The sequence below is a fragment of the Bufo bufo genome, chromosome 8, assembly GCF_905171765.1.
Source record: "Bufo bufo chromosome 8, aBufBuf1.1, whole genome shotgun sequence".
NCBI classification, from domain to species: Eukaryota; Metazoa; Chordata; class Amphibia; order Anura; family Bufonidae; genus Bufo; species Bufo bufo.
In genome coordinates this window covers 19987728-20002623 of record NC_053396.1, presented here as the reverse complement: position 1 = coordinate 20002623, position 14896 = coordinate 19987728, and the positions used below count along the sequence as shown (strand labels likewise).

Below are 14896 nucleotides of genomic sequence, written 5' to 3'. Positions count from 1 at the left end.
CTATCAAAGTAGAATTTCAAGAGATTTACAAAATTGGTGGTCCCTCCTTAGTATAGACCATCATCAATACCAGAGCCATGGAGGCCTCATACTAGTGTTACAACTCACTACATCTCATTCCATTGAGTGGGACTGAGCGGTAATGCTAGACACACCACAACTAAATGTATAGTCTCCTTCAACCAGCTCATTGAAGGCTGCGCAGTGGGTCAGACCTCCACCGAACTGATATTCATGGCCTAACCTAAGGATAGGCTAAAAGTTTTGTAGCCCCAGATGACCCTAGATGACTAAGAGTTCAAGAATGTGTTGTATTACAGACCAGTGTATTAAAGAACTGTAATATGGTGTCATAGTTTTCCATAGTTCTATTCTCCCAGTATCCATAATTCCCATGGCTAGAGTCTACTTGGGGTGGGACCAAACATGGAGGGTGGTGAAAATGCATCCATGATGCAGCCATGCTAGCCGTGAATGTTTTCTATTAGATCCTTAGGAATTGTCAGTGACTTGCTTACTGTTCATAGCTACATTTTGACAGTTTTCCCCCAAAAATGCATGGTCCTTTTGACAATTAAAAAAGCTGTGGCTTGTAGGCCATATCACTACCGTGTCTCCACTGTCCGCCCATCAACCTCCATGTCTGGTTCTACCCCAATGACGTGTAGTCTGATTTTGCAGTCATGTGTTACTCCACTTCTTCTGGCCCCTGCCTGTTCCTAATGGATTTTCGGTAGGTTATCGACAAGTAGACTACATTGGTTTTTGTTTGTAATCTGTAACTATAGGACTGCATTGAAGCTGTAGATAAAAAAAGGTAGGAGATATTGCATCAAGACTTTTTGAAAAGTTGCCTCATATTTTTTTAATCAATGATTACAACAATCAAAATAAAAATTGGTTGCAAAGATGGACACTGCCTTTAAGATTGATACCACCGATGCCCGGTGACCAGATGTAATATACAGTACAGACCAAAAGTTTGGACACACCTTCTCATTCAAAGAGTTTTCTTTATTTTCATGACTATGAAAATTGTAGATTCACACTGAAGGCATCAAAACTATGAATTAACACATGTGGAATTATATACATAACAAACAAGTGTGAAACAACTGAAAATATGTCATATTCTAGGTTCTTCAAAGTAGCCACCTTTTGCTTTGATTACTGCTTTGCACACTCTTGGCATTCTCTTGATGAGCTTCAAGAGGTAGTCCCCTGAAATGGTTTTCACTTCACAGGTGTGCCCTGTCAGGTTTAATAAATGGGATTTCTTGCCTTATAAATGGGGTTGCGACCATCAGTTGCGTTGAGGAGAAGTCAGGTGGATACACAGCTGATAGTCCTACTGGATAGACTGTTAGAATTTGTATTATGGCAAGAAAAAAGCAGCTAAGTAAAGAAAAACGAGTGGCCATCATTACTAAGAAATGAAGGTCAGTCAGTCAGCCGAAAAATTGGGAAAACTTTGAAAGTAAGGGCTATTTGACCATGAAGGAGAGTGACGGGGTGCTGTGCCAGATGACCTGGCCTCCACAGTCACTGGACCTGAACCCAATCGAGATGGTTTGGGGAGAGCTGGACAGCAGAGTGAAGGCAAAAGGGCCAACAAGTGCTAAGCATCTCTGGGAACTCCTTCAAGACTGTTGGAAGATCATTTCAGGGGACTACCTCTTGAAGCTCATCAAGAGAATGCCAAGAGTGTGCAAAGCAGTAATCAAAGCAAAAGGTGGCTACTTTGAAGAACTTAGAATATGACATATTTTCAGTTGTTTCACACTTGTTTGTTATGTATATAATTCCACATGTGTTAATTCATAGTTTTGATGCCTTCATAGTCATGAAAATAAAGAAAACTCTTTGAATGAGAAGGTGTGTCCAAACTTTTGGTCTGTACTGTATGTTTTACCTGCATGTCTAGTGTTTGGGTCTTCAGGCTTCTGCCACTTCTTGACGTTGAATCATTGCTTCATTTTTTTTTTATACTTTAGGTCTGTAATCTCCAGAGTCTTGAACAGATAACTTTTCAAAGCACTGAGTGCTCAGCTGAGATTGTAGAAGACTATATCGTGTTGTCCACATCGAAGGCGGAGTGTGGAAGCACCGTAATAAATAATGAAATAATAAACAGTGTGAGTGATCTAAGACATTATAAACTACTCCAGACTTGTCTGCTATTCTGAGACCACATAGCTTTCATGCAGTACCAGCAAAAAGGCCCTCAAAGAATGTAATAAAATGCAAGTTATGGAACCTCCATCAATTGCCAACCACAGCGCCCCCATAAAAATGCCAGGCACAGAGCCATATCTAAGTCCCTGCCTTAGAGCCTCCATTGATTGCCAGTGACAAAGACCATTATAAGGTTGTAGATATAGGGGTTGAAGAGAAAGCAGTCACACTTGGGTCTTGATGCCTGAGGAGGTCCATAGTTCCCTCTACCACATAAGATGTCACCAGTATTATAAATGACACATGGTAGGTGGAAGTCCTGTAACAGATTTGTCATTAAGGCTCAGGAGCTTCAGGGTTTGGCCAGGGCCACCACTACATGTGACTTCCTAGGGTTCACGTCAGTGTTGGAGGAGCTCCTCCTTTGCAGATTTTGTCACAGGTGCAGCATGCAGCTCTGTTTTACCAGTAAAATGATGGACACTGTTACAGAACCTGGAAGACTCCATTATAAGCCTTTAGTGCCTGTCCTGTGTTGGATCTTTCACAGCATTTTGGCTTCATTTATAATGGAAGGCATAATACAGAGATGAACAGAGTTAAACCTACATTCACATGACAATGAAACACACTGTCAGTTTTTCGCTGCCATTTTTCTACCATTTTTGCATCCATTTGTCCATTTTTAATGGCTGTTTTGCATGGATGTTAAAAATGGTCGTTAAAAAAGGATGAATTTCATTGGCTTTTTAAAAATAAAATCCTAACTCCTGCAGTATACATAATATCCCCCATAGTGGCTCCCAGCAGTATTAATGCCCCCCAATACTGTCCCCTAGCTGTAATAATGTCCCCCATAGTGGCCCACAGCTGTAATAATGTCCCTCAGCAGCAATAATGTCCCCTGTAGTGGCCCCCAGCAGCAATAGTGGTCCCCCGTAGGTCTTTCAGCATCAAGAGGAGCGACTGCATCTGTGCATGCAAGTGGATGATGAGAGTAATTTTTTCTAACCCCTTAAAAGGCCATTTTCCACTAGTGTACCCATTTTTATGTTTTAATTAATGGTATTTATTAGGTTTTTTCAACAAAAAGGTGTACAGAATAATGCACTTAAAACAAAGGACTTGGAGTCCAATTATTTGGACATTCCAAACAAGTGGAACAAAAAAAACATACATAAAATAAGACTTAAATAAAAAAATAAATAAAAAAAAAGAAATCATCAGGAAATCAGGGGTAATAGACATAGCGCTACAGGGTACATAGGTCTGGTGTTAGGAGGCGACCAGGAATAAGAGGGTTTATAACCGCACAACCACCCCTCGGTGCACAATACATCCATGATGATTATCAGAGCCCACAATAGAGGGAAAGATCAATAGAGTGGGAAGAGGAAGACCAGGGCTCCCATAGTGTACCCATTTTTAACGGCCGTTAAACAGGTGCACTCCTAATGACCATTAAAAATGGTCCCATTGATCTCATTAGGGTCCATCTGGCGATGAAAATGGCCAAAAATAGAACATATTCTATTTTTTTGATGGCCGTTATTCACTATCCGTTAAAAAAATGGCCATGTGAATAGCCCCATTGACTTCAATATGTTCTTAAATCTGCCGTATGAATGTAGCCTAATGCATAAGAGCCTTCTTTATATAATGTGTTCTGATATTTCTAATAAATGTTTTTGTACTTTTCTCTCTAGTTAAACATAAGAAGTAATGAAAAAGAAATTTTTAATGTAAGTAAGACTATATATAATATTATTACAGCGTTGTATTATACCATAATGTTATATTGTAGTGTTGTATTTTTATTATAGTGTTGTTGTATAGTATAGTGTTATATTATCGTGTTGCATTATACTATAGCATTGTATTATCGTATTGCATTATATTATAGTATTGTATTGTACTATAGTGTTGCATTATACTATAGTGTTATATTATAGTGTTGTATTATACAATTTATGTACTGCTCTAGTTCTACTTTATATATATATAACAGAGTACTATGTGTTCTTAGAAGCTGAATAAATGTTCTGTATATTTTAGAAAATATTAATGTGCGAGATCCCAACAATCAAAGTAGAAGTATTTCAAAATCCTGACTTCACTCTGTCCACCAATACATTTAATGCTGACAAGATCACCTATGTGCGGGTATGTACTGGGATATCCCTAAACTAATGCCATCACTTTAAAGCTAATCAGATGCATGAGGTTTAGCTGCGGGCGATGCTGAGGTAACAATCACACCCAGGCCCTGGTGCCTGTGGGGGTTCAGGTGGGAGGACCTTTTACAGATCTTATACTGGTAAGATCAGACTGGCCCTCTAGATACCAGAGGATCCTCTAGTGAGCCCAAGCTCTGACACAATAATGGTCCCCTTATAATGCAGGGCCCCTGAGGTCTAGCAGAATTTGGAACTGGTGTTGAAACCAATAACCACCAGATATCCTATTAAACCTTATAGATGATAAAAATGGCTTAAAAGGGATTGTTTTTATGAGGGTGGGCCCCAGGAACTTCAGTCTGACGCTGTACACTGGGGTCGAGTAGCTTCAATGATGGAAGCATTCTAGGAGCTCACAATTAGCTAGTATTCAGATTACTATTATCACAATGTCTGCGTAGCTAAAAATGAAAATGTCTACTATTTGTGGCTGTGATAGAAGGTAAGGTCTGGATCTAAGAAATTAGATGGGGGTTCCACCAAATTTCGTTCCCAAGGTCCTCCACCTGACCGCGAGCACAGAAGGGCTCAATAACCTTCTTCTCCATTACATAATTTTGGTAATTTTAGAAAAAGATTCTTAAAGATTGTCAACTGTGGGGGCAAGTGGGGTTGGTGGAGAAGAAGTCCTCTTGTATAATCTGTAGATGAGATATCTGCCGAGGTTTGACATATTTATTGACCTTCTGGTAGGTGGACACTACCTTCATAAACCGCTCAATAAGCAAGTGTGATTTATCGGTGGGTAACAAGACCTTGACACTGAACAGAAACCGGCCTCAGCTTTCTGCGGAATATTTCTCCTGGATATTTAACACAGAAGGATTATCTCTCCCAGAATCAAGCTCTGCCAAACTCAGCTGTGCTTTTTGTTATGGATATGATATCCCAGTGGTGAGTACTGAGATACAAACAAGGGCATAGCTATCGGGGGTGCAGGAGAATCAGTCAAATCCTCTGCTACACCTGTATTATAAATTATATTATAGTTTGTTGTAGGTTATAGTTATTGTAGGTCACAGCTTTTGCATTAGAGCCCAGAAACATTAAGTTACTCCGCCGAATACATAGAAAGATCAATGTACAAAACTAAATTGTTTTAACATGAATTAAAAGATTCAAGAATAAATAGGCTTATGCAGGCTAAGTGATGAAAAATATTTACCAAGTGTGATTACATATATTAAAGATAAAACAAACAACTCACATACATAGGTTTAGCAATCATGACTGATTATTGATAACTAGAGCTGAGCTGGTTCCCAGTGTAATTGGGCCCATGGGTGACAGAGTCACGGTGAGCCCCCGCTGATTCCATCCTTACCTTGACAAAGTCATCAAAGAGTCCCTAGCCTCTGCCTTGTGTTAGAGTAATCCAATGTATGGAATATATTGAATCAATTAGCATACATAGACCTTCAGAGCAAGAGATGATCTTTGCTGCAAGGGGGAGGTTTCCGATAAGGGTCCCTAATTATTCCCATATGACAATAAGACTTTCAACAAGAAAATCAAAGGGTTTTTACGTAGGTTATCCAAGTATAAAAAAAATAGAGGATGCACATTAGTCACTGGTGGCAAGGTGGTATGACCAGGTATATATTATGTGCAGGACTCAAGATCTTTAAGTCTATGTCTACAACATATTATATATACATGTATAGGAATATACCCTCATTATGTCCTTCTCATTGCATCCTAGGACTGCTGTCTGAACAGGTCATTGGATGTGGCTATAGTTAACAAGTCCAAATCTCAATGTAAGTGAAAACAAATTCTCTTATATTATATTGTGGATTCAATGCATCAGTATCAGATTGGTGGGAGTCCAACAGCTGCTGAAACTAACAGTGTATAGAGTGGAAGCAGAAGGCTTCATCCACTGTGTAGATCATGGGGGTTTAACAGTTTTTTTGGGCTCATGCGGCACTAGGAACTAAGTGTACGGAACGGAAAGGCTCGGTACACTGTGTCGATTCAGGCATCGGGTACTAAACCTCAGCTACTACTAACTTGAATGGGAGCTGAGCTGCAGTACCCGGCATGGGCACAACACAGTGTACGATATTCTCTGCCTCCAGTTTCATACACTGTACAGTTTGTGGTGCCACCAGCTCAAAACGGCTTATTGGGGGGTTGTATTAAAGCGACCCTCCATTTAAAAAAAAAATATCACATTAACTGGGGAACGAACAGAACACTTACCTGGTGACCTCCTTCTCATCTTTTCAGCTGTAGATCTGCAGGTTCCCTGGCTTCTCTTCTGTCCCTGTCTCCTACCCTGGGCATTTGGTAGTTCAAGAGACTTCTTGCTTGTCCAGCCCTCCTCCGATTGGCCAGCAGTACTGGCCAAACAAAGGGCAGCAGGAAGTGTCTTGGGCTACCACATGCACAGTGTGTTTCAGGTAGTCTGAGAAGTAGTGCGGCCATCATGGATGACAGAAGAGAAGCCCAGGAATTAGTGGATCTTCAGCTGAAAAGATGAAAAGGAGGACACCAGATAAGTGTTCTGTTTGTTCCTCTATTTTCTTGAACCAGAGGTCACTTTAAAGGCTATGTACACCTTTGGGGGTATTTTGTTTCTGATTGCATTTTACTCATTTTGGGCAAAAAATAATAATTTCAATTGGTCTGTCACAAAGGGTTAGCTCTTTGTCTAGCGGTGTGAATAGTACTTTCACTTTCCTTTTGTGCCTCTAATAACACTTATCTCTAAATTACTAAAAGGTCATAAAAAACGTATTTAAGCCACATTCTTATCAGTAAGATAAGAATTGAGCTTAGGAGGTCAGAGATCATAGATAAGGAGCCCTCAGCTGAGCTGCCTGACGGAACAGAGTGAAAACAGACAGCAAACTAGAGAATCTCAAGGCTGTACAGAGAAAAGGCCTCAACATTTTTAATAAAGACCAATTGAAAAAATGAGTACAATGCAATAATAAAAAAAATTGCTCCCAAAGGTGTACATAGCTTTGAAAGGTGTTTTCCAGGATCGGTGTGATGGAATATCCGCAAGTGAATGGGACAAAGCTGCAATATCCTGAAAGTCAACAATGTGTTGGTAGACATACTGTTTAGTTAGTATATGATCAACAAGGGTGCGAAGAGTCGGACACCCACCGATCTGATATTGATGTCCTATCCTGAGGATAGGTCCTTGGGCCCAACGAAGGAACCTCTGGTCCTGTGGATAGGTCATCAATATCCTGAACCTAGAAATGCCCTTTAAGGTTAGTGCCTGAAGATAATGACTTGGACTCTACAAGTTAACGAGGGATAAACAAGAACTTTAATTTTAACACTAAAGTGTTTGCAATTATATATGTTCGGCATAGGACAGCTTTGTAGGGTTCCCAATGCAGGAAAGCAAGTCGGTAACAAAGTCATTGACTGAAAGATCCAACTGGTCCATTTCATTTCCGTTATAGGACACCTATATTCAGTGTCGGACTGAAGTCCCTTGAGCCCACCAGAGGAAATAATTCTGAGGGCCCACCCTCTGAGTATATAGGACTTGTTTTATTAGGGGTCCATTATTGTCAGAGCTTGGGCCCACCGAAGGAACCTCTGGTTCTCTGGTGGTCCAGTCCGACCCTGCCTATATTCAAAGCTGTATTTGGGTCACTAGTCAAAATTTGTGACTTTACCCTCATATTGAAGCCAGCATTCCTCTTCCCCTGCTCCCCAGAGACTAGTGATGTCACCGGCAGAGAGCAGTCAGCACAAGGGCTAAAGCTGCCCTCAGGAAGCAGTGTGCGCTGACCCCGGTACATGGGGAAGGGGGGAGATGTGAGGGCAGGAAGGAAGCAACCAGAAGCCAAAACAAACACAAGGCTATTGGAAAGGAGAAGGGGAAGAGACACTGAATGCTCATCAGCTGAAGCAGGGAGGGAGACTGATAGGGCCATGGTGCAAGCGAGATAAGCTGCTTGGCAGCATGCAACAGGCGCAACATGAAAAATACATACAGCAGGAAACACATAAAAACGGAAACACGTAAAACACGTGCATTAGAATAGGCACAAAAAGGTTGATGGAAAAAAAAAACAGATCCCAATGTTGTGTCTCTCCAGCGCAAGGCCTCGGCATGGAGTCAGTCCTGGGGATCACGTTTGGAGCATTCCTGATTGGAGCACTTCTTACAGCCGCCCTGTGGTTCATCTACACCCGCACACGTGAGTACGCCATGATAGCACTCTTTGTTATCTCACCCATGACAACAGATGTCAATTAAGGTATGTTCACATACACGTTGGAAAAAGCCACTATATATTTGCAGTGGAATTTGTGGCAGAAATCCTCAGATTTCTGCTGCAGATTTGCAGTTTGTTATTCAGTGGCATGGGGCTAAACCTCATCCTGGTACCCTGCCACAGTTTCCGCAAGGATCTCATGTGGCTTATATGTTAACATCTCACAAGTAACTTCTTGATGAGGATTTCAAATCTGTGGCTGTACGAACGAAACTGAGGGTCTCCTCTTCCAGCTCGAGGATGACGTAATCAGAGCATGCACAGTAGTCATCTGCGTTGCTCGTGAAGCAGAGACAGATGCACTATGCATGCACGGTGTAGGGTGCAGACGCAAGTTTACAGGGTTGGGCGAGATGTCTTGCCCTGGTCTAAGTGCAGAGCGGAGGAGCTCTAGTGCTCCAGTGGCCCCTCAACACACAGAAGACCTAATTTACATATTGTCAAAAAGTTATTTTTCTCAGTCACAGCACAACAGAAGAACATGAATGAGGTATTATTTCACTCAGCAGGATCAACCTTACCAGGCATTAATATGGTTGATCCTGCTGACAGACACTCTTTAAAGGGTATGTACACCTTTTAGGGGCAATTTTTTTTTTTATCATTGAATGTTACTCAGTTTGGGCTAAAAATTTGTTTTTCAATTGGTCTTTATTAAAAATATTCAGCCGTTCTGTCACAAAGGGTTAACTGTCTAGTTGTGTGAATCGTATTTTCACTTTCAGTTTGTGCCAGTCATCTAATAAATCTTATCTCTAAATTTTGAAAAGGTCATAAACACTTATTTAAGCCACATTTAGTAAGATTTGAGCTACAATTAGAGTTCATTAGATCAGAGATAAGGAACCATCAGCTGCTAGAGAATCTCAAGGCTGTACAGAGAAAGGGGATCAACATTTTTCCTAAAGACCAAATGAAAAAATTATTTTTAGCTCAAAATAAGTACAATGCAACAATGATAGAAATAAAATGTCCCAAAGGTGTACATAGCCTTTAAGTAACAGTAAGTAATTTCTTCCTTGTAGGCTCCTCCTTTAAGATGCAACCAGTTCCAACAATGCCTGGAGGGTCCGAGAGCAGCAGCACAAACCACAGTATCGACAGCACACAAAGTACCCCCTGCAGTACCAGCAGCCGAGCATAACAGCAGAGTATACTAACGTAACAAAAAACGCCATAAAGAATGGGGCCCTATCGGTTTGTAAAGCTGTGACTTTATGGTGAGGGTCTTGAAGCAGATGTGTTCTTTGACGTCCATTTACCTTTAATTCTCTGTTATCCGAAGCAAAATTGGTGAAAATCCATCAGACGTGGGGACGAGACCAGCTGCAATATTCCAATAGGTCAATGTCTACTTGACGGGTAACAAAGCCACTGATATTGGAAAAAAAGACGGTTTTCAAGAAGGTTTCCTTCAGAAGGACTAATAGTCACTTCCATCAGGCCTGGACTGATAACCTGAACCAATGGTGGCACATGGACAGTTCCAATTATTAGCGTTTTTATTAAGCTACCTAATATAAACCTCTCAATCCAACCTACAGTATTTGCTTTTACATATCGTAAGACTTGACAGTCATTTGTAGCAGTCATATGTTGTAGCAGAAACATATTTTATGTGTGCACCATCCAACTGGATGGCGGCATATCCACTAACCACAGTATACGGCAAATACCTCAGGATCACTTCACAATGACCAAGATACATAAAACAATAGTAATCATGGTGCCCACCCTCTCACGGGTGATCCTAGTAGGAAACGATGTGGCCAGTACGCAGTGGGGCGGACTGGCCATAGATCCTACAGGGACATTTCCTGGTGGGCTGATGCCCAAAGGGCCGCCCGAGCCCTCCTCACCGCCACCAGCCAGGTACCTAATAATCTGATGCTCTCAGCATTAATTAATGCTAGGAGCATCAGGTACTTATGCATCTGGCCAGTGGTAGCAGGTGCCCTCCTGAATTCAGCTGTACCGCCATACTCACATAATATGGTGAGGGTGGCAGTATTTTGTGCTGCACTGTTATATTTGGTTCTGCTGAGGAAGTATTTTGTGCTGCAGTGTGGTATTTGGTTCTGCAGAGGCAGTATTGTGTGCTGCACTGTGGTATTTGGTTCTGATGGGGTGATATTTTGTGCTGCACTGTGGTATTTGGTTCTGCAGAGGTGGTATTGTGTGCTGCATTGTGGTATTTGGTTCTGCAGGGGCAGCATTGTGTGCTGCACCGTGGTATTTGGTTCTGCTGGGGCGGTATTGACTGCTGCACTGCAGTATTTGGTTCTGCTGGGGCAGTATTTTGTGCTGCACAGTGGTATTTGGTTCTGCAGAGGCAATATTGTTCTGCACTGTGGTATTTGGTTCTGCAGGGGCGGTATTTTATGCTGCATTACGGTATTGCTGCCCCGCCTACTTCTGTTGTCCCTGCCTACTCGTGTTGCTCCGCCTTCTGTCAATTTGAACCCACCTATAACATGGGGCCACTTGAAGTTCCCAGTCCGCCCCTGCCAGTACGGGTATATGTAGACGAGTGGCACCAGCTCTGGTACTTCCTTCCGTATGGAAGGTGTGAACCTCAGCAGGCAACCCACCATCAGCAACAAAATGAAGGTGGGAAACAGTCGGTGGACCAGGCCACTGGACCTGTCCCTCCTCCTTGCTTTACACTGCAGCTCTGCTTGTTCAGATGAAATGCTGTGTGGTCAGTCATAAAAAGTTGTTGTTTTTTTTTTCCAATTCATCACCACCACTTGTTTCTATATGAATCTCCCTGTGTTTCTGCATTCATCACAAGACAAATGCCGTGGTATGTACCCCCATATTCCAACCAGCCTACCAGGAGTGGAAGCCTGCTTGGGCACAAAAGTCTGTCAGATATGACCAGTCTGTAAAAAAAAAATTCTCAGTGTTTTTAATTTATTTATTTTTACTATGTAAAAGCTGTTGGTTTGTCTATAGTGTTTTATTTCTAAGGCCAGAGCTAGGTCTTGACGTCTGCCATGCTTGGCACGGATATGGCGGGAATGGGGCAGTGGCGAGGTTACATACAAACGCACTAGGCCTTAGTCAAGAAGAAAAAAAAAAAGATAAAACAACCTTGTTGCTCATAGCAACCAATCACAGTGCAGCTTTCATTTTTCCACAGCAGTTTAATGCTGAGTTCTGATTGGTTTCCATCTGCAACAAAGCCAAAAGAGAGAAAATAAAAGGGAAAACTTGACCTTGTTTCCCATACCAACTAATCAAAGCACAGCTTTAATTTTTCCAGAGCAGTTTAATACTGAGCTCTGATTGGTTGCTATGGGCAAGCAGGTCCTATTTTTCTGCTAAACTGCATTTTCCATTCCAACCAATCAGATTCCAGCTTGTATTTTCTAACCTGCAGTGGAAAGATGGAAACTGGAATCTGATTGGTTGCTATGGGTAACAAGTTTTTTTGTTGTTTTTTTCTCATGGAGGCCATTTTTTTAACTTGTATTTTCTAACCTGCAGCAGAAAGAGGGAAGCTGGAATCTGATTGGTTGCTATGGGTAACAAGGCCATTAGGCCTTAGTTATCCAAACAAGAGAGAGAGAGTAAGCTTGACCTGTTTGGCCACAGCAGCCAATCACAGGGCAGCTTTTATTTTTCCACAGTAGTTTAATATTGAGCTCTGATTGGTTGCTATGGGCAACAAAGTGTTTTTGTTGTTTTTCTGCTAGACAACATTTTCCATTCCAACCGATCAGATTCCAGATTGTATTTCCTAACCTGCAGTGGAAATATGGAAGCTGGTATTTGATTGGTTGCTATGGGTAACAAAGCTATTAGGCGTTAGTTATCCTAACAAGAGAACAAGAGATAGAGAATAAAAAAAAAAAAGAAAACTTGACCGCCCACAGCAACCAATCACAGGGTAGCTTATAGTTTTCCACAGTAGTTTAATACTGAGCTCTAACTGGTTGCTATGGCCAGTTTTTCTGCTCGACAGCATTTCCATACCAACCAATCAGATTTTGCCATGTATTTTCTAACCAGAAGTGGAAAGATAAAAGCAGGAATCTGATTGGACGATATAGGAGGTCACTTCATGTAGTTGTGCGGCACTTCTGCCTCCGACCTCACATGGCACAAGTCGCGGTTTAGCTCTAGTCCAAAGGTTGGATTTATGTATTAACCAGTATTGTTACTTTTGTATAGATATCATAACTATAGGGGTCATGATGGCTGCTTATTACGGCTGGGGGGCCCAAGAGACCTCCGGCTGTAAAGAGATTTGACAACGGTTGTATATATTTATTAATGGCATTGTATTATTTGTAAGGTTGTAGAAAGTATAACTTACCCTGTGTAGAATCCTCGTCTATATATGTTGGTTGTTGGTACAGTATATATTGTATATGCTCCTAATGTTATACTTGACTTATACATTCCAAGAAATTAGATCAAAAAGTGCACGATACACACAAAACTACGGGGAAAAAAACAAAATCCCACGCGAAAGAAACCAAACTGAGCTATCCTGGATCAAATATGTTATTTATTGTACATGAGTCCAGTATAATGTCCGCCGCTCCTCTACCCCATCCTGATACCATCTGTTTACTGTGTATCTTACCTAAATGTTGTGCACTAAGTGTAACATCAAATAAAGTTTCTTATTCAGTATTCGTTGGATTCTCTTATATTAACAAGTAAACACAAAAACTAAATTCTTCACACAATATACAGTACAGACCAAAAGTTTGGACACACCTTCTCATTCAAAGAGTTTTCTTTATTTTCATGACTATGAAGGCATCAGAACTATGAATTAACACATGTGGAATTATATACATAACAAACAAGTGTGAAACAACTGAAAATATGTCATATTCTAGGTTCTTCAAAGTAGCCACCTTTTGCTTTGATTACTGCTTTGCACACTCTTGGCATTCTCTTGATGAGCTTCAAGAGGTAGTCCCCTGAAATGGTCTTCACTTCACAGGTGTGCCCTGTCAGGTTTAATAAGTGGGATTTCTTGCCTTATAAATGGGGTTGGGACCATCAGTGGCGTTGAGGAGAAGTCAGGTGGATACACAGCTGATAGTCCTACTGAATAGACTGTTAGAATTTGCATTATGGCAAGAAAAAAGCAGCTAAGTAAAGAAAAACGAGTGGCCATCATTACTTTAACCACCTCCCGACCGCCTAACGCACGGATGCGTCCGGAAGGTGGTTGATTCATTCCTCCTGGACGCATCCGTGCGTCATCTCGCGAGACGCGAGATTTCGGGTATTGCCGGCCCGCGCATGCGCATCGCGGGCCGGCAAAAGTTAAAGAACAATTTCGTCACCAGCCTGCCAGCAACGATCATTGGCTGGCAGGCTGGCGATTTTCAAAAAATCCAATCACAAGCCATATAACAGATCATATTAGTAAATATGATCTGTTATATGGCTTGTCTGCTCCTGTGCTGGTCCTTTTCGTCGGTTGGATCCAGCACAGGAGCAGACTGAACTGTGAGTACACCAAACACTACACCTTAGCCCCAGATCACCCCCCTGCACCCCAATTAACCCTTTGATCACCCCTTTGATCGCCCCTGTCAATCACTAGTGAAAGGAAAAAAAGTGATCAGTGTAAACTGTCACTTTTTTTTTTCCACTAGTATTGGCTGTTAGGTTTTAGGGATAGTTTAGGCCCCTTGGTTAGGTAGTTAGCGTCAGTTAGCGCCCAGCCCACTGCACCGCAGTCACTTTTATTCGCTGATTAGCGTATCGCTAATCAGCATTTGTACTTTTATAGTATCTGTAAGTGATCAAAACTGATCACTGTCAGATCTATACTTGTATTAGTGTCACCTTAGCTCGCCCTCCACCCAAAACGCAGTGTTTGCCCGATCAGGCCTGATCGGTCGCCCACACGTGCGTTCACCCACGCCCGCCCCGCCGCAGTGACAAAAAATTTTTTGTTTTTTGATCACTGCACATTCACTGTACACGCACTGCGGCGATAAAAAAATCAGTTTTGATATTTTTTATCAACCGCAGCGGCCTCCGGTACTTCGCTAGCCTCCCCTTTGTAAGACAGGTTTGCTTTTTTTCTTGGGTAGTCTCAGGGAATACCCCTAAATTTAGTAGTCCAAAATGTCAAACAGGGGGTATTCTTCTGAAGAGGCCTACAGGATTCTGACCCAGTCGGATGAGGAGTGGGAACCCTCATCTGACGAATCTAGCGGGTCAGAATATGAACCTGTGGAAAGCAGTGGC

General features: G+C 41.8%; 1 protein-coding gene and 1 long non-coding RNA gene across 2 annotated transcripts in view; one reads left to right on the top strand and one right to left on the bottom strand.

Moving 5' to 3' along the window:
- Window positions 1-10413, top strand: part of ENG (endoglin) — a 28853-nt gene extending 18440 nt beyond the window's left edge. Inside the window, exons 9-15 of the mRNA XM_040404966.1 lie at window positions 1995-2135; window positions 3882-3917; window positions 4231-4338; window positions 5106-5306; window positions 6115-6172; window positions 8486-8587; window positions 9691-10413. Of these exons, the coding sequence (XP_040260900.1) occupies window positions 1995-2135; window positions 3882-3917; window positions 4231-4338; window positions 5106-5306; window positions 6115-6172; window positions 8486-8587; window positions 9691-9809 (765 nt within the window). The 3' untranslated portion in view covers window positions 9810-10413. The remainder of the gene's footprint in view (window positions 1-1994; window positions 2136-3881; window positions 3918-4230; window positions 4339-5105; window positions 5307-6114; window positions 6173-8485; window positions 8588-9690) is intronic.
- Window positions 10414-11387: 974 nt separating this feature from the next.
- LOC120977171 lies at window positions 11388-12324 on the bottom strand. The gene is made up of 2 exons (XR_005773837.1): window positions 11762-12324; window positions 11388-11726 (listed from the first exon to the last, which is right to left on the bottom strand). It is a non-coding gene; the product is annotated as an uncharacterized LOC120977171 (long non-coding RNA).
- Between the last annotated feature and the right edge of the window lie 2572 nt (window positions 12325-14896).